Source organism: Eschrichtius robustus, chromosome 2, assembly GCF_028021215.1.
Source record: "Eschrichtius robustus isolate mEscRob2 chromosome 2, mEscRob2.pri, whole genome shotgun sequence".
Lineage (NCBI taxonomy): Eukaryota > Metazoa > Chordata > Mammalia > Artiodactyla > Eschrichtiidae > Eschrichtius > Eschrichtius robustus.
The window spans coordinates 113,769,671-113,789,245 of NC_090825.1; the positions used below are offsets into that span (position 1 = coordinate 113,769,671).

Genomic DNA, 19,575 nt, shown 5'->3' on the forward strand with positions numbered 1-19,575 from the left:
CATTCACAAGGAGGTGGTGGGGAGGAGCACAGACTTAGAGTCAGACAGACCTGAGATTGAAAGTGGCCTTTCTACGCAGTGGCTGTATGTAAAATATGACTCTCGGCAAGTCAATTAACTTTTTTTTTTTTGCTTTTAAAATCTTTTATTGTCATTTAAAAAAATTTTAATATTTTAATTTTATTGGAGTATAGTTGATTTACAATGTTGTGTTAGTTTCAGGTATATAGCCAAGTGATTCATGTAGTTATACATATACAGATATTCATTCTGTTTTAGGTTCTTTTCTCATATAGGTTATCACAGGGTAGAGTTCCCTGTGCTATACTGTGGGTCCCCGTCAGTCATCTATCTTATAAATAGTAGTATGTGTATGTTCATCCCAAGCTCCTGATTTATCCCTCTCCTCCACATTTCCCCGGTGGTAACCATAAGGTTGTTTTTGATATCTATAAGTCTGCTTCTGTTTTGTACATAAGTTCATTTGTATCTTTTTTAAAAATTAGATTCCACATATAAGTGTTATATGATATTTGTCTTTCTCTGTCTGACTTACTTCACTTAGTATGATAATCTCTAGGTCCATCCATGTTGCTGCAAATGGCATTATTTCATTCTTTTTTATTGCTGAGTAATATTCCATTGTATATATATACCACAACTTCTTTATCCATTCCTCTGTCGATGGACTTTTAGGTTGCTTCCATGTCTTGGCTATTGTAAATAGTGCTGCAATGAACATTTGGGTGCATATATCGTTTCAAGTTATGGTTTTCTCTGGATATATTTGGGATTGGGATTGCTGGATCACATAGTAGTTCTATTTTAAGTTTTTTAAGGAAACTCCTTACTGTTCTCCATAGTGGCTGTACCAGTTTACATTCCCACCAGCAGGAGGGTTCCCTTTTTCCATACTCTCTCCAGCATTTATTATTTGTAGACTTTTTGATGATGGCTATCCTGACCTGTGTGAGGTGATACCTCACTGTAGTTTTGATTTGCATTCCTCTTATAATTAGTGATGTTGAGCATCTTTTCATGTGCTTTTTGGCCATCTGTGTGTCTTTTTTGGAGAACTGTCTATTTAGATCTTCTGCCCATTTTTTGATTGGGTTGTTTGTTTTTTGATATTGAGCTGCATGAGCTGTTAGTATTATATATTTTGGAGATTAATCCCTTGTTGGTTGCATCATTTGCAAATATTTTCTCCCATTCTGAGGGTTGTCTTTTGGTTTTGTTGATGGTTTCCTTTGCTGTGCAGAAGGTTTTAAGTTTAATTAGGTCCAATTTGTTTATTTTTGTTTTTATTTTCATTACTCTAGGAGGTGGATCAAAAAAGATTACGGCAATTTATGTCAAAGAGTGTTCTGCCTATGTTTTCCTCTAAGAGTTTTATAGTGTCTGGCCTTACATTTTGGTCTTTAATCCATTTTGAGTTTATTTTTGATATGGTGTTAGAGAATGTTCTAATTTCATTCTTTTACATGTAGCTGTCCAGTTTTCCCAGCACCACTTATTGAAGAGGCTGTCCAATTAAAATTTTAAGCCTCATTTTCCCCATCTGCAAATTGGGGATAATATCATCAATGTGGTAAGGATGAAATGAAGTCATTTATGTAAAGTGCTTAGCTGGAAAACAAATTGCAGGCCACTCAGGGGTTCCTGGGGACAAGGGTCTGGCACACAGCAGGTGCTGATAAATGTTTGTTAAATGGCTGAATGAAGTCCTAACCACAAGTTTAGCCATAGATCAGAACAAATGAGCTCACACGGGGGCCAGGAATCTGAAGGTTCTTGCCTGAGAAAATGCTCTTGGGTTTTGTTCCTCAGGCAGTGTGTGTCTGCGAGTTGCTCCCTGACTGAGCTAAGGCCCCAAAACTGGTGACCAGTCATCCAGGTTTGCTATGACATCCCTGTTCCAGGTGGCAAGAGTCCTGGGACCTGTCTCGTGCTGGGGAGATTCTGCTTGTGGTCACTGGTGAGGGTCTGAGCTGCCCTGGGTATATTCCTTCAGCAGAGCAAACCTGTGAAGTGTTTCTATTGTAGTTCTAACGGTGCAAGGAGCAGCAGCTTTCTTTAATAAGCTGCCTTCTATGTGCCAAGACATACAGTGAGTTTCAAGTGAGGGTAGAACCTTCCTCCTGGGGCAGAGTGTGTGGGGGGCATCTGTGGTTGTCACAATGACTGGGTAGGAGTCTTACTGGGATGCTAATATCCTGCAATGCTCCAGACAGACCTGTTCCATGAGGACTGCCCTGCTGAACAAGTCAATTGTGCCCCTGTTGAGAAACACTAAGTGCAACTTAAACTGAGAAACATAGAGAAACCTAAATTAGCCCTTACACTTATATTAGCTGTAATTTTCACAACAGCCCTATAGAGGAGGTATTATTACTGCCATTCTAAAGACTGGATTTGGGGTATGGGGTCCTTTTCAGAGCCAGGTAAATGCAGATAGCGAGGATATTACATAGTAATTCTTGGCATCCCAAGGGAGATGGAAGAGAAGAATTTTGTTCTTTATTTTCAAAGCTAGACTCTGTTAAACAATTATAATCATAAAGAGCAGTAAGAGATCTCTAGTAAGGGAAGCCAGGCCTCCATTTGACACAGGCTTTCATGTAGTGCATTCTAAATTATATGTGGAAATATATAAAGTTATAGACTTTATGTTCTCATCAAGGTCATAAAACTCAGAAAGACAAGTAAGGGGAACAAATGTATTTTTCCAATATATCTGTTGCCCTCCATGGATAAATAACACATTTGGATAACATGAAATAGGACTCAGATTCTTCAAACAGACGCCAAAAGGAATTCCTTTTTTTCTCTCCCCTATAATTTATCATCTTAAACCTCAGTCGTAATAATAAAAGCCTATAATCTATTAAGATAGATTTAGCTGTTGTCAGACCCTGGTGACCCGGTCAGGACTTTTAGTGAAAAGTACTCTACTTTGACTGGCTTGTAAGAATTTTGATGGGTGTAAAAGCAAACAGCACTTTGATGATTCAGACAAAGGGATTTTCTTCCCCTTGGAGCTGTTTCTAGGAGAAAAATTGCCCTATTGTAACCTGAAAAACACCCGCCCACTTGATGCTGTAGAGGTTGGAAGGGACCATTGCCTGGCTGACCACTAGAGGGCGCTCTGCCTCCATAACTGGGGCACACGCCAACACTTTGAGATGCAAAAGATTTCAAGGGTACAGGGTGGACCACAATGCAGGGGCAATGAAGTGCAAAGCTTTGGGTTGGGTGAGACTTTAGTGGGTGAGACTTTAATACAATCCAGAAAAGGAATAGAAGTCACAAGTGAGCAATACTGTGGCTTGAATCACAGCCCTAAGAAAAGTATTCAATGCAGTATCAAGATTCTCTCATCTTTCCTTAATGAACCCTGAGCAGCATAGAAGGGGAAATTATGCAAACCCATGCTTTTAAAATGTCTGGATTTGCTAAACCAACAAACGAAGAGTGGATGATTTGTAATACTACAAGACTCTCCATTTCTTAGTGTGTGTGGGGTTCCCTACCACATTAGCATGTAACATAATCTGCGTGACACAATCTACATTGAATATGGGCAGCAACCCAAGTTTTGTGTTAAGTGACCAGCCTTCTGGAGATCATTGCTGTACCTGATCATGAAGATTCTGTGGTCATACACACCACGTGGCTTCCATCTAACAGGGACATTTGACATTCAAACCTTTCCTGCCACTAGTGAGTGCCTGTGAAATGTCCAGCTAATTTACCAGTAACAACAAATATCTATTGTTTCTTCTCCCCACCCATCTTTCTTTTAGTACAGAAGCTACAGTGATTGAGCCAGAAAATGACCCCAGAGGTAGTAGTGATAATAACTTGTTACTATTAGTGAGCACTTAATATTTCAGAACACAGTGCAAAATTGTTCATGTGCACTACCTTATTTAACCCTTGAAACAAACTTTCTGACATGTATTATCCCAGTTTTACATATGGGAAAATAGAGGGTCAGAAAAATTAAGTAAACAAGTCCTTACAGTAAGCTACAGAAATAGGATTTGAATCCCGGTCTCTCTAACTCCAAAGCCTGTGAACATAAACACTATGCCATTCTGCATCGTTTTCATTTCATGTTGGACCAGGATCCCTTGCTATCCGAGGCAGTACTGTATTTCTGGGAACACTGTAAGCCATGCCATGAAAACCTGTTTCTTCATCTATAAAATAGGAACAACAACAACAACAAAATCCTTTCTGTGGGGCTGTTGCAATGATTGGAGTTTATGGTGTAAAGTGTCTGTACAGTTCCTGACACCTAGAGGGTCCTTGATAAATGGACGCTTTAACTCTTATTACTAAAAATTCAATCTAGCATCTCACACTGTATGGCCTTGTGGTTTGAAAGAATTAAGGCATCTTCTAAGAACCTATCTTGCCATGAGAAAATAACTTTTGAACTGAGAAAGCAAGACTTATTTTTGCAGAAAATACAGCGATCCAATATGTAAGGAAAAGCTCCTGGATCCACATCAGAAATGAGATTTCTTTAAAAAAGAAAAAAAAAATAAAAGGATTCCAGAGAAACGCTCCAAGAACCCTTAGAAAACAAATCCATCCTTTCCAACACAAAACGATTCATTTCTCGTAGTCACTAATTACACGTTCTTTTCAGCTGGTTGTATTGCAGGGACTAGGACTTTCTTGGAGGGTGGCGGGGCGGTCGGTGTCTGCTTTGACAGTAGAAACGACGAAAGTTGGCCCCACCCATGTTACAAACCACAGCTGCGGAACAAGCCACGCTCACGGCCCCTGGCCACGCCCCGGAAGCGCGCGGAGCGGAAGGCGTAGCCTAACACCCCGCCGACTCAGACTCACCGTAAGTGAAGTAGGCCACTTCTGGCGGGAGTGAGACGTTGTGCAGCGTGTCGTCCTGTACATGCTGGTCCACGTACACCTGGGCCTCGCTGGCCTTCAGGAAGGCCATGAATCTTGCGGTGAAGGAGGCCACGAAGATGGACAGCATTCCGAAATCCAGCAGGTTCCAGAGGTGCAGCGCGTACTCCCGCGGCCCCTCCTCCCAGATTTCCTTGCATTCGGACCAAATCATTCCTGTGGGAGAGTGAGAAGGTCAGGCTCATTTTTCATTTCCGGGCGTGTGTGACCATAGTGGGCACGGAGGGAACCAGGGTACGGATGTAAATGTAGGTTCTTTGGAGCTGGGAACGTTGAGAGCAAGCAGCAAACGAAAACATGCCTTCAAAGGCAGATGTATAGTCAGGAAATCCACAGACGGCAAGAATTCGTGCCACCTGTCTCTCTGCTTGCAGATAAACCATCTCCAGGTGTGAGGAGAGAGTTCTCATCCACTGATAGATTCTTAGAGGCAATATAGGAGAAATGTAATGGCTGACATTTATATATTTTAAGAACTGGGAGGTTATAAGGAATCATCCAGTTCTAAACTAAGTATAACGAAACTGAGGTCCAGGAATGGGAAAGGGTTTTCTGAAGGTCCCACATACGTCCTAGAACCCAGTTCTCCTAACTCCCTGATTAGAATGCTTTCTTTTATATTTCTACGAATGTTTCAGTGAACATTAGTTTTGGGTGATTAGTTTTTCTTTTCATTACTCTTTTATAACTTACTGGATTTTAAAGACATACGTCTTCACTGTTACATGTTGATGTAGAAGTCAACGAGATGTTGCTACTTCCCCCATCCCACCTCTAAACCAGCCTCCTGAGGTAGCTGAGACTAACAGCTGGGTGTGTATCCTTATATACCTGTACTATCCAATATCGTGGCCACTAGTCACATGTGGATACTGAGCAATTGAAATGTGGCCAGTTAAATTGAGGGATGCCGTATAAGTAGAATACACACCAGATTTCAAAGACTTTTTACAAAAAATGTAAAATGTGTCAACATTTTAAAATCTAAAATGATATTTTAGATATACTGAGTTAAATAAAATCTCTTATTACTAATTTCATCTCTTTTTATAATATAGCTATTAGAAAATTTTAAATTAAATATGTGGCTTATGGTGTGGCTTGCCTTATATTTCTATTGAATACTGCTATTCTCTACCTTTATCTTCACTGATTATTAAAAGTAAATCAGTTTAGATTATTAAAAATTATTTGGTAACATTTTGAGCACCTACTATGTGTACATATTATATCTGTTATAATATATACACATTATGTACATGTATGTGTACATATTAACTCCCTCAAATCTTTGCAGTAACCCTATGAAGTACATTCTCTTATTATCCCAGTTTTACGGCTAATATTTCCTTAGACATAGTGAATTGTAATGTGCCCAGATAGGAGGCAGGAGATCTGAAATTTGAGTCCAGAAGGTTTACCCCTAGAGTCCCATGCTCTTGACCACTATGCTCTTTGCTTCTCCAGGAAATAGCATTGAGTTGAAAGCAGATAATGAGGAAAAAAGACTCTTGACTGTTTTCTAATTAACATCAGAGAGTTTACAGCTACTCAGACGTAGGAAAGATTTGATGCAGAACTAGCCCATTCTGTGTTACACCGTGCTACACTTCACCTGCATACTTAGAAGGTTAATATGGTAAAAGAATCACTAACGGATTGGTTAGTGAAACAATTCCAGCTCATTGACCACATATCCCCTAAAGGTTAACACTGCCAGCCCCTCGGCACTCCCCTGGCTCCCGTGCGTCAGACACGATGGCCTGCCTTCCAGGGTTCCTCCTGCCTCTTCCACAGCTGTTTAGAGAAGTTGTGGCTTCGTTTGATGAAACAGATTCTAAGATCTGCATGTCTGTATCAAATTGGAGGGGGACAGCAGGAAGTGTCCCCAAACATTGCAGGTCTGTTTACAAGACTCCTCCCACCACACACACCTTGCTCCCCCCTTTTTTTCCTTAACAAAGCCACACTTCCCAAGCTTACACTTTGAAAATTTTTGTGGTAATTCAGTGAAGTAAAATTGCCTTAACAATGAAATGTGCTTTCATCTGTGCCTGTTGAAATAGATTTTTAAAATATGTTATTGGAAAAACCATTACAGGCTGGAAAAAATGTTTGTTGCTTTCCTCTATGCCCCTGCCCCCCAATTAAGATTCCTAATGTCTTAGTGGAACTGCTTTTTGCTGAGCACTAGGAGAATTACAGGCTATCAATTATTTTAATTCAGGAAGCCCTGGGTTCAGTTCTACCTTGGTCACTCTTACTGGGTATGTGACCTTGGATAAGTCCCTTGATTTTCTTGAGGTTTTGGGGTAATTTCCAGCACTAAAAGCTCTATGAATCTGAAATGCAAATTATTTACAGTAAACTGACTTTTCTGACCAATACAGAGGCTCCTCGTTGGGCATTGCAAATCACTTCCTCCATGGTCCAATGCCCACATCAGTCTTCCTAGATTTACATATTAACTTACCCAGACTAATTTAAATTATTCCAAGTCCATGAGTAAAAGTAGCATGGGCCCAAGGGTTTGAGCAGCAGGAATGCTTAATTAAAAAAGAAATGTGTGAAATTAAGTACTTCAGTGAGTGAAATTAGGTCCCCTGCTTCCAGGGTGCTGAGGGTAGTTCAGCATTTTATATCCAACCTGAGCCCCCTGCACTTTTGCCTCTAGCATGTCAATCAGATGAGTATATGGAGCCCAGAGGCTTAGAGAGTAAAGATGTTGGGCAGTGGAGCCTCCTTCAGGCAAACTCCCCTTTACTCAGGGATGCCTGGAGCGCAGAGAACATGGGCACTGGTAATTAATGAGGATGGCTAGCAGAGGAATAGGTTGGGAAATGCTGGGAAGCCTTGGGGGAAATGAGTAGCTTTATTTAGGCAGGTTCTAAGTAACGGCATGCAGGCTGCTGAGATGGGGCTTGACAGTTCAAAAGGTGGTTCACCCCCCTCCCTGCCTCAGATGCAATTCAGAAGGGATCCCCCTTCAAAGTCCTGTGAGACTTAACTGTGTGCATTCCTTAAATGGTCATAGCCCCTTCCTCTACATAGGGCTTCTCTACACTGTCCCAACGCCCCCTAACCACATCTTGGGAGGCTTGTCTGTTCTTTTGGGTCAACTTCTGATCATTGGGTCAGGATATAGGTGTTCTGTTAACTCACAGGTGGGAGAATATCCCTAGAAGCCCTCAATCCTCAGGCCCTAACATCCAAACACCATCTCAGTGGCAGGTCCTTTGCAACAAATCTGGGCCTCACACACATTCAGGGTTCATTTGTTTTCCAGGCAAGGAGATGCTATTAATAGATGCAAAAATTTTCTAAGAAAGCTCATCCCTATCTCTACTTTTAGTAGCTAACCATTGTTGAGTACCTGCTAGGTGCTAGGCCCTGTGCTAAACACTTTTCCAACACTAAAGCTTCCTTACAGCTTGATAGGTACCGACTATAATTATCTCCACTTTACAGATGAACAGACTCGTGTATGAAGATGGCAAGTAAATTATCCAAAGTCACACAGGCGGTTCAGGACCTTCTTTCCACCGTGCTGTCGCTCACCATGCCCTCTACTAGGCACAGACTTACTCTCACTGGTCAGGAACTCATTTACCACTTAACGGACAGTGTTGAGCTCTGACTTGGTGCCAGGCGCCATTCTGGGGGATACCACAACCAAGAAGATGCTATCCTTCCCCAGCAAGCTCGGTCTAGTGCTGGAGACAGACGTGTCCACAAACAGTAGTGCTATAGGGTGACAGATGCTGTAATAAAAACGTCCAGGGGACTGTTTGTGGATACACAGTGATAAGAGCAGTCAGTGTTATAATCATGAGACCCAGCAGAGTGCCTGGCATAACATATATCTGTTGACTGAATGAAGGAGGTGACACCTGGCATGAGGAACCAGGAGCTAGCTGGGTGAAGGAGCAGGGGCTGAAAGGTGTTGCAGATAGCGGCTGTGGATGTGAGGGAGAACAGGCTGTTCTAGGGGACTGCAAGAGGCTTAGTACGGCTTAGGGTTGGTGGGGGTTGTGGGTGGGGCTGGAGGTCGGCAGCAGGGAGGGTTAGTGAAGGCCCAGTAGATCCTGAAAGGCCCTCCTTCAGGCCATGAGGAGGAGGCTGGATGTCACCCTAAGCTAGTTAGCTCCTAAAGGTGATAAGTGGAGCAGCAACGTGGTCTGACTTGCTGAGAGAAATTTTGGCAGGTTGGCTGGAGTAGTCTACTTGGAAATCTTACCTAGATAAATGAGGAAACCATCAAAAGAATGATTTAGGTGAGGAACACAGCCCATTTGATTTTGCAGTTTTATTCTTGGTCAAACCTAGATGTGTGATTCTGGAGCTAAGACTTAGCACTGCCCTCAAAGAGTTTGTAATCCTTGGTGGGTGACGTGAGGGAGCAGCTTGATCCTCGCATTTTACACATGTGAAAGCTGAAGTTCAGAGAGGCAGAGCCACCAAGGGAGAAGGGACACAGTCAGGACTGGGCTTCTTGATAACCAGTCCCAATCTCTTTCCTTCTCTCCCTCTAAGTGTATTTTCCTACTGTGCTAGGCATTTACATCGCACTCCATCAATTGAGCTTTCAACTGGGGCATCTGTTTAAGAAAACACTGCCAGGTTCTCTGTAAGAGTTGGGTTGAGAGGGTCTTCATGACATAATTCTCTTCCTAGATGGAGAAATGACATGCGTGGTGAAGAGGCTTCCTGCCCTCCAAGCTCCATGGCTTTGTGCGAACCACTGATGTTGTCCCAGTCCTCTGGTGAGCGTCTGTATAGACACACTCTCCAAGTCACAAGCTGTATTATAAGCTCTTTCCTCTACCCCAGAGTGGCTGCTCATGATACAGGAGAGAAAGATATATTCCTGTGGTATGAACTGATGTTGGAGATTCACCAGGCAGAAGGATCTGTGATCTCTGGTTCATTTGGTCCTCCCCAAAGCAAGTTGTCTTACAGCTCTAGAGAACACACACGTCTGCTAGCAAATTCACCCCTCCTTCCTCAGTCACGCTCTTCTCTTGGCTTACTTTTTTTTTTTTTTAAGTTTTTAAATAATTAATTAATTAATTAATTTAAAAAAATTTATTTGTTTGCACCAGGTCTTTGTTGTGGCTCGTCTGCTCCTTAGTTGCGGCACGTGTACTCCTTAGTTGTGGCAGGCAGGCTCCTTAGTTGTGGCTCATTGGCTCCTTGGTTGTGACACACGAACTCTTAGTTGTGGCATGCATGTGGGATCCAGTTCCCTGACCAGGGATCCAACCCGGGCCCCCCGCATTGGGAGCACGGAGTCTTAACCACTGTGCCGCTGGGGAAGTGCCTCTTGGCTTCCTTGATACTGTGTCCTGGTTTTTCTTCTACCTTTGCATGTAGTCTTAGGCTCCTTGTGGCTTCCACCTCCTTTGCCCCTGCTTTAAATCTCCTGCATTTACAATCTAGAAGTTTCTCAAAATTCTGCTAGTAATCAAGTAAAGCATATGGAGTTCAGGAAGAATATATTTCTGATTGGGTTTGACCCTTCCACAGAATTGTACAGCAGAAGAGGAACAACCTACATATCCAGTAGGGGTTTGGGGAAGTAATAGCGTATTGTCACACTATGTGGCCATTGAGAGAGGGCCTTGGGAAAACCAGATACCTACATGCAGCAAGATCTAACAGAAGATGAAAAGAACCAACTACAATTTCTATGATTAGAGAAATATTAATATTAATTGAGACAGGCTGGAAACAAAGGAAAGCGTGTAGTATTTATTGTCAGAGATGTTAATTGTTAGGAAGAAAAAGAGAAGGGAGAATAGGAGGGCAGTGAGGGTGGACAAACTTGCAATTTTAAACAGGTTGGTTAAAAAAGTCTTCACTTTGAGAAAGAGACTTTTTTCTTTTTTCTTTTTTTCATTCTCAGTTTCTTCTTTTTTAAAATTTATTTATTTTTAAAATTTATTTCTTTATTTTTTAAATTTTCTTATTTTTTTAACATCTTTATCGGAGTATAATTGCTTTACAATGGTGTGTTAGTTTCTGCTTTATAACAAACTGAATCAGCTATACATATATCCCCATATCCACTCCCTCTTGTGTCTCCCTCCCACCCTCCCTATCCCACCCCTCTAGGTGGTCACAAAGCACGGAGCTGATCTCCCTGTGCTGTGCGGCTACTTCCCACTAGCTATCTGTTTTATATTTGGTAGTGTATATATGTCCATCCCACTCTCTCACTTCGTCCCAGCTTACCCTTCCCCCTCCCCGTGTCCTCAGGTCCATTCTCTATGACTGCATCTTTATTCCTGTCCTGCCCCTAGGTTCTTCAGAACCAATTTTTTTTTGATTTCATATATATGTGTTAGCATACGGTATTTGTTTTTCTCTTTCTGACTTACTTCATTCTGTATGACAGACTCTAGGTCCATCCACCTCACTACAAATAACTCAATTTTGTTTCTTTTTATGGCTGAGTAATATTCCATTGTATATTTGTGCCACATCTTCTTTATCCATTCATCTGTTGATGGACACTTAGGTTGCTTGCATGTCCTGGCTATTGTAAATAGTACTGCAGTGAACATTGTGGTACATGACTCTTTTTTTTGAATTAAAAAAAAAAAAATTTATTTATTATTGGCTGTGTTGGGTCTTCGTTGCTGTGCATGGGCTTTCTCTAGTTGCGGTGAACGGTGGCCTCTCTTCGTTGCAGTACGTGGGCTTCTCATTATGGTGGCTTCTCTTGTTGCGGAGCACGGGCTCTAGGTGCACGGGCTTCAGTAGTTGTGGCATGTGGGCTCAGTAGTTGTGGCGCATGGGCTTAGTTGCTCCGTGGCATGTGGGATCTTCCTGGACCAGGGCTCAAACCCATGTCCCCTGCATTGGCAGGTGGATTCTTAAGCACTGTGCCACCAGGGAAGCCTGTGGTACATGCTCTTTTTGAATTATGGTTTTCTCAGGGTATATGCCCAGTAGTGGGATTGCTGGGTCATATGGTAGTTCTATTTTTAGTTTTTTAAGGAACTTCCATACTCTTCTCCATAGTGGCTGTATCAATTTACTTTCCCACCAACAGTGCAAGAGGGTTCCCTTTTCTCCACACCCTCTCCAGCATTTATTGTTTGTAGATTTTTTGATGATGGCCATTCTGACAATGAAGTGATACCTCATTGTAGGTTTGATTTGCATTTCCCTAATGATTAGTGATGTTGAGCATCCTTTTATGTGTTTGTTGGCAATCTGTGTATCTTCTTTGGAGAAATGTCTATTTAGGTCTTCTGCCCATTTTTGGATTGGGTTGTTTGTTTTTTTGATATTGAGCTGCATGAGCTGCTTGTAGAATTTGGAAATTAATCCTTTGTCAGTTGCTTCATTTGCAAATATTTTCTCCCATTCTGAGGGTTGTCTTTTCATCTTGTTTATGGTTTCCTTTGCTGTGCAAAAGCTTTTAAGTTTCATTAGGTCCCATTTGTTTATTTTTGTTTTTATTTCCATTTCTCTAGGAGGTGGGTCAAAAAGGATCTTGCTGTGATTTATGTCATAGAGTGTTCTGCCTATGTTTTCCTCAAAGAGTTTGATAGTGTCTGGCCTTACATTTAGGTCTTTAATCCATTTTGAGTTTATTTTTGTGTATGGTGTTAGGGAGTGTTCTAATTTCATTCTTTTACATGTAGCTGTCCAGTTTTCCCAGCACCACTTATTGAAGAGGCTGTCTTTTCTCCATTGTATATTCTTGCCTCCTTTATCAGAAATAAGGTGACCATATGTGCATGGTTTTATTTCTGGACTTTCTATCCTGTTCCATTGATCTATATTTCTGTTTTTGTGCCAGTACCATACTGTCTTGATTACTGCGGCTTTGTAGTATAGTCTGAAGTCAGGGAGCCTGATTCCTCCAGCTCCATTTTTCTTTCTCAAGATTGCTTTGCCTATTCGGGGTCTTTCGTGTTTCCATACAAATTGTGAAATTTTTTGTTCTAGATCTGTGAAAAATGCTATTGGTAGTTTGATAGGGGTTGCATTGAATCTGTAGATTGCTTTGGGTGGTAGAGTCATTTTCACAATGTTGATTCTTCCAATCCAAGAACATGGTATATCTCTCCATCTGTTTGTATCATCTTTAATTTCTTTCATCAGTGTCTTATAGTTTTCTGCATACAGGTCTTTTGTCTCCTTAAGTAGGTTTATTCCTAGGTATTTTATTCTTTTTGTTGCAGTGGTAAATGGGAGTGTTTCCTTAATTTCTCTTTCAGATTTATTGTCATTAGTGTATAGGAATGCAAGAGATTTCTGTGCATTAATTTTGTATCCTGCTACTTTACCAAATTCATTTATTAGCTCCTGTAGTTTTCTGGTAGCATCTTTAGGATTCTCTATGTATAGTATCATGTCATCTGCAAACAGTGACAGTTTTACTTCTTTTCCGATTTGGATTCCTTTTACTTCTTTTACTTCTGTGGTTGCTGTGGCTAAAACTTCCAGAACTATGTTGAATAATACTGGTGAGAGTGGGCAACCTTGTCTTGTTCCTGATCTTAGTGGAAATGGTTTCAGTTTTTCACCATTGAGAATGATGTTTGCTGTGGGTTTGTCATATACGGCCTTTATTATGTTGAGGTAAGTTCCGTCTATGCCTACTTTCTGAAGGGTTTTTATCATAAATGTGTGTTGAATTTTGTCAAAAGCTTTTTCTGCATCTACTGAGATGATCATATGGTTTTTATCCTTCAATTTGTTAGTATGGTGTGTCACATTGATTGGTTTGTGTATATTGAAGAATCCTTGCATTCCTGGGATAAACCCCACTTGATCGTGGTGTGTGATCCTTTTAATGTGCTGTTGGATTCTGTTTGCTAGTATTTTGTTGAGGATTTTTGCATCTATGTTCATCAGTGATATTGGCCTGTAGTTTTCTTTCTTTGTGACATCTTTGTCTGGTTTTGGTATCAGGGTGATGGTGGCCTTGTAGAATGAGTTTGGGAGTGTTCCTCCCTCTGCTCTATTTTGGAAGAGTTTGAGAAGGATAGCTGTTAGCTCGTCTCTAAATGTTTGATAGAATTCACCTGTGAAGCCATCTGGTCCTGGACTTTTGTTTGTTGGAAGATTTTAAATCACAGTTTCAATTTCAGTGCTTGTGGTTGGTGGAAGGAGACTTTTGAACATAGACCTGAGCAAGTGAGGGAGTGAGCCATGGTGCTGCCCGTGGGAAGAACTCTTAGGCAGAGGGGACAGCCTAAGCTAAGTTTCTGAGGCAGAAACAGTTTGAAGCAAGGAAGCCAGTGGGGCTGAAAGTGAGTGAATGAGATGGGAGGTGATGGGAGATGAGGGCATAGAGGTGGGGTAGAGAGGTGGAGGGCTTTGTTGGCCTTTATAGTGACATTGTCTGTCATGCTGAGGGAGAATGTGATACCACTGAAGAGTTTTGAGGCAAAGAGTGACAAAACCTGATTACATTTTAAATGGATCTCTAGCTCCTATGCTGAGCATCTACTGAGGCACAGGGTGGGAAGGACAGAAGCAAGGACACCTGGTCAAGGCCCTTCATCTCTTAGTGGTCCACCTCTCTCTCCATCACTGGGGGACCAGTTTGAACTTGTTAGAGTCCTAAAGTCCTGTTTAGCTCTAGGGCTGCTCCTGGTGGCAAGGGAATCATGGTTTGTATAGCCAGTCTGTCTAAAGGACTACATTCATGAGTCATGGGGGGAGAGAACTGTGTGTTGTGTTTCTGGCTGCTCCAAGGCCTTCCCGGCAGTGCTCGGGAGTAGCATATGAGGACTCCTTCAGTAAGGGCCTGATACCATTTCGAGGCTCTCCATGTCTGAGCAGAGTATATCAGGTTGTGGACCTTAGGGTGTGCCAGCCCAAAGAACGCAGTGAACACAGTGCTCAATGTCTTTCTCTTAAAAGTTGTTATTATTATTAGCAGTATTTTATAATTAAAGAGCTCCAGAAAATAGAGAGAAGATAATATTAGTCTTATTTTATAGCTGCTTCCCCAGTATCTGGCACAGTGCCTGGTACATAATACAATGCTTAATAACTACAGAATATTTATGGAGAAAAAAATTGAGAAAATAGAAACAACACTAGCAGAAAACTTGCACGTTGTACTCAGCACTGCATTTACCAAGCTACCTGCTCTGTGCCCTCAACTCCACCTTCCTCCTGTTAGAGTAGATGAAGTGTCCACACTCCTGCTAAGGGCAAGTCCTCTGCTTGCCTGCTGGATCCCATCCCCTCTTGCTACTCAGGAACTTTGCATCCAAAGTCAGTGGTCAAGTCTCAGGCCGCATGTTACTTGATCTATCAGCAACACTCGACATAAGTGATCACTGCCTGGGTCTTGACACAGTGACTTTGGTTGGCTTCTGGGACACCACTCTCTTATCTCAGTCTCCTTTGCTGGGTAAGATACTTCTCATTTTCCCATCCTTGAAATATTGCTGTGCCCGACGGCTTGGTCCTCGGTTCATAGGTCCACATTCACAGTTGAGGTATTGCATATAATTTACTTTAAGTAGACTGACATTTCCAAATTTATGTTTCCAGCCCCAGCCTCTCTGACCTTCAGCATCTGTAGTTGCTACTTGACATTTCCACTTGGAGATCTAATAGATAATCTCAAACCGAACTCTTGATTTCCATATATACTCTCTCTCCAAACTGCTCCTCCCCTGGTCTTTCCTGCCTTAGAGGAACTCTCTATTATACCATTACTTGAGCTAAAAAACTTGGAATTTTCCTTGATTGCTCTCTTTCTTTCACACCCCACAGGCAATCCAGTAGTAAATATTATTGATTTTACCTCCAAAATATAATAACCGTCTACTACCTCCTCAAAACCAGCTATTTCCTGTCTGAATTACTGCAGTGGCCTCCTAACTGGTCTCCCTGCTTCTGCTCTTGCCCCAGAATCATCTGTTCTCTACACAGCAGCCAGTGATCCATTAGAAAATGAGGTCGTAGGATGTCACTTCTGCACTCAGAACCGTCCAGTTGTTTCCAGTCATACTCAGAGTAAAATCTAAACTCTGTACCATGGCCTCCAATGCCTTGCATGATTGACTCTGCCTATCCTGTGACCTCATCTCTGCCATCTCCCCCTTATTTATTCTGCTGCAGCCACACTAATTTCTTTGCTGTTCCTCAAACTTGTCCAGCTTGCTCCTGAATGCAGGCCTTTAACACATACTGATCTGTCTTTCTGGAATGCATTTCACCCAGATGTCTGCAAAGCTTGCTTTCTCTTTTCCTTTAGGTCTCTGTTTACATTTCACCTTATCAAAGGAGGGAGGTAAGAGAGCTTGCCCTTACCTGCTCAGCTACTCTGATAAGGTAAAATGTGAACAGAGACCTGAAGGAAGAGAGAAAGCAAGGTAGGCAGATATTTATTCAACTTGTCTTCTCAGTCAAAGAAACTTGAATACTGACTGGGTATTTGAAAAGAAATTATTAATTTTCTTTTATGTTTGTAGTTCTGTTTTAGAAAAAGAATCCTGATTTCTATTACCAGTCATGATGTAGCAGTAAACTGGAAAAAAAAAAGAAACTATTTTCAGATGTTGGAAATAGCAGAGCACTGTGATCCTTAAGAGAAACAAGCAAGGTAAGCCACATGATAGCCCCGTCTTTTATTTTTTTCTGGAAGCACATTTCAGTCTGCAGGCTATGGAGAGGGATTCCAGAAGCACAGAAGGCAGTCCCAATGAGTTGAATACACAGAGATTAGAGTTCAGGAAGGCTGAAGTGATTAGATGTTATATGGCAGAGTTCCAGAGAGAAAGGTACTATAGAACCAAAACCCAAAACCAAACACAAACTAAAATAGTCCAGAAATTTACATAGATGTCCTTTTGAATGTTCCCTGAATGCTAAGTCATGAATGCATAGAGTAAAACTCCACAAACAACAGCCAGAGAGCTGCAAGCTGAACAGTTTCTAGAGCTCACCCAGAGTGGAAAGATGTTTGAGCTCTGACCATCCACAGTTGAGAATCCTTGTTGATTACCCTGGGCATTTAGTAGAGACCCAGATGTGTGCCTCTATGGTACAAGGATAATCAATCCTTATGGTAAAGCTTTTCCAGGTCCACTCTAAGAAAGTTTGAAAAGGACCAAACTCATCTGTAAGAATTTAACAGCCTGTCAGAATAAAGCAAAAAAACTCTTTAAAGGAAGACAACAAAATCTAGATGCTCACCAATATAACATGTAATGTGCCCATCATTCAATCAAAAGTTACTAACACACCAAGATGTCGGAGAATATGATCCATGTCAGGAGAAAGTTTAGTCAGTAACCCAGAAATGATAGAGATGATGAAATTAGGAGTTAAGGACTTTATAACAGTTCTTACTATAAATATGTACATTATGTTCAAGGATTTAAAGGAAAATACAAACATCACGAGGAAGGAAATGAAAGATATAAAAGAGAACCAAGTGGAACTTAAAGGGTTGAAAAATATAATATTTGAAATGAAAAATTCAGTGGTTGGGGATTAAAGTCACAGATAATGGAGAAAAAATGTCAGTGAACTTGCAGCACAGAAAGATTAGAAAAAAGTAAAAGGAAAATTATCTTTTAGGATACACACAAAAATGTTTGTAGATGAAATTTTATGATACCTGGGATTGGATTCAAAATTCTACAGGGTTGAGAGAAGGGAAATAGGATGAAACAAAAATTAGCTTTGATTTGCTAATTGTTGAAGATGAGTGATTGGTACAAAGGGTTCAGTATAATCTTCTCTCGAAATTTGCAGTTCTTAAAATTATTCATGATAAAAGTTTGAAAAATATAATCTAGTAAGAAAAAGTAGTTTGAATCTTTATTCTGTCTAAAACGTGACAGGAAGTAGGTCAATGAAAAATAAGTCTTCCCCTTTACAATACTTCTTATATAATGGTCTTGAAAACCCAGCTTTGCTTTGATGGGTAGAAGCTGGGACCAGACTACAAAAGCTGGGACCTCTGTAGCTAGAGATGCTCCCCTCTTGTTGGGATAATGCTCTGACACCCAGGAAGAGAAATATGAGGATGCAGGAAGAAGTCATGGCTCAGTAGGAGTACCATGGTTAACATATGGTAGCACCCACTGAATGGGGAGTATGCTTGGACTCACCTGCCTTCTATTTGCAGCCCAGGTGGGGAAATGGGATGGGTGAGTGATTGGTGCCATAAATACTTTGTTTTATCCATAAACCCAACATGTGAGTTTTTTTTTTTTTTTTTAACCGTGTCTTAGTTTAAGTTGCTATAACAAAGTCACACAGATTGAGTGGTTTATACACAACAGAAATTTGTTTCTCACAGTTCTGAAGGCTATAAATCTAAGATCAGGGTGCCAGCATGTTTGGGTTCTGGTGTGAGCCCTCTTTCAGGTTGCAGACTGCTTGTTGTGTCCTCACATGGCACAGAGAGGATGAGAGAGCTCTCTGGGATATCTTTTAAAGGGCACTAATCCTATTCATGAGGGCTCCACCCTCATGACCTAAGCACCTCCCAGAGGCCCCACTTCTAATACCATGACTTTGGAACTAGGGTCTTAACATATGAATTTTGGGGGATATAAACATTCAGTCCATTGTAAAGTGCCTAGTGTTAAAGTGCTTAATTTAGTTAAATTGGAGGTGGGGCCGGTATACTAGGGAGAATTGGGATAGACTCAACTGTGAAAGTGAAGCCACAGAACTTACTCTGCAGCAGGCTTTAATGTTCCTTTCCAACTTGAGTACCAGTGACTCTACAAAATGAACCTTTGGCTACAGACTTGCTGGTTGATTAAAAGCTCCTGGGAAGCATGGTGTGCTTTCCTGTCTCTGCCCTTTGGGTCAAACCATTCTTCTCCTCATTACCTTCTGCCTATTGAGAGATCCAGCTTAGAGACCATACTCCCAGTTGTTCTCAGTTTGGGGATCTGTGGGATATTCTCCAATGGTTCAACTCTTGTGGCTCTCTTAGGCAATATCATTTAATTAGCACAGGGCATGTACTGGGCTGTCTTTTCAGGTATTTGTTCTTTTGTGAATTTGTTGATTGAAAGTACAGACACTTTGACCCTGAATACGTTTTGACTCAATGTTTGTGAACATAAACATAATGAATATTACGCCAATATTGAATTTTTGTTAAGAAAAGCAACTGGGGGTGAATACCATTAGGACAGTTTAATTAATTGATAAACTCTTGATACTGCATACATTTTTTGCCTTTTTTATTTTCAGTTTTGTTTTACTCAAAACATTCCCATCAAATTCAAATCTTTTTGATGTAAATCTTATAATTTATTGATCAGGTTTTGGTTATTTACAATATCACTGATTATAGTTTTTGCAGGTTTTCATTGTTTCCTACCAAATCTGATTTTTTACCAATAAATTTTGCAGTTTTCAGTGTTAGAAAAATCTGCAACACAGTTGGCTATGTACCATTTTAGCCATTGCCAGTTTTATCTTATCTTGCTTGTTTCTACTAGTAATAGTTCTTGTGAGTTAGGCAAAAGAGAGATAGCCTTTCTTGACTAGTCAGTGAGGCAATTTGGAAGGATTTCCTTGGCAATTCCAGTGGCAGACCTTGGCAGCACAAAATAGCACCACAAAGAGGAATTCCACAGCTTCATTACGTTCACTAACACAAATAATGAGAACATGTTA

General features: G+C 41.1%; 1 protein-coding gene across 4 annotated transcripts in view; it reads right to left on the reverse strand.

Moving 5' to 3' along the window:
• The window catches only part of TRPC7 (transient receptor potential cation channel subfamily C member 7), a 125,625-nt gene that overhangs the window by 32,597 nt on the left and 73,453 nt on the right, over positions 1 to 19,575 (reverse strand). For all 4 annotated transcript variants that reach the window (XM_068534452.1, XM_068534465.1, XM_068534457.1 and 1 more), the window contains one exon: positions 4,864 to 5,097. In XM_068534452.1, coding sequence (XP_068390553.1) covers positions 4,864 to 5,097 — 234 coding nt within the window. The remainder of the gene's footprint in view (positions 1 to 4,863; positions 5,098 to 19,575) is intronic.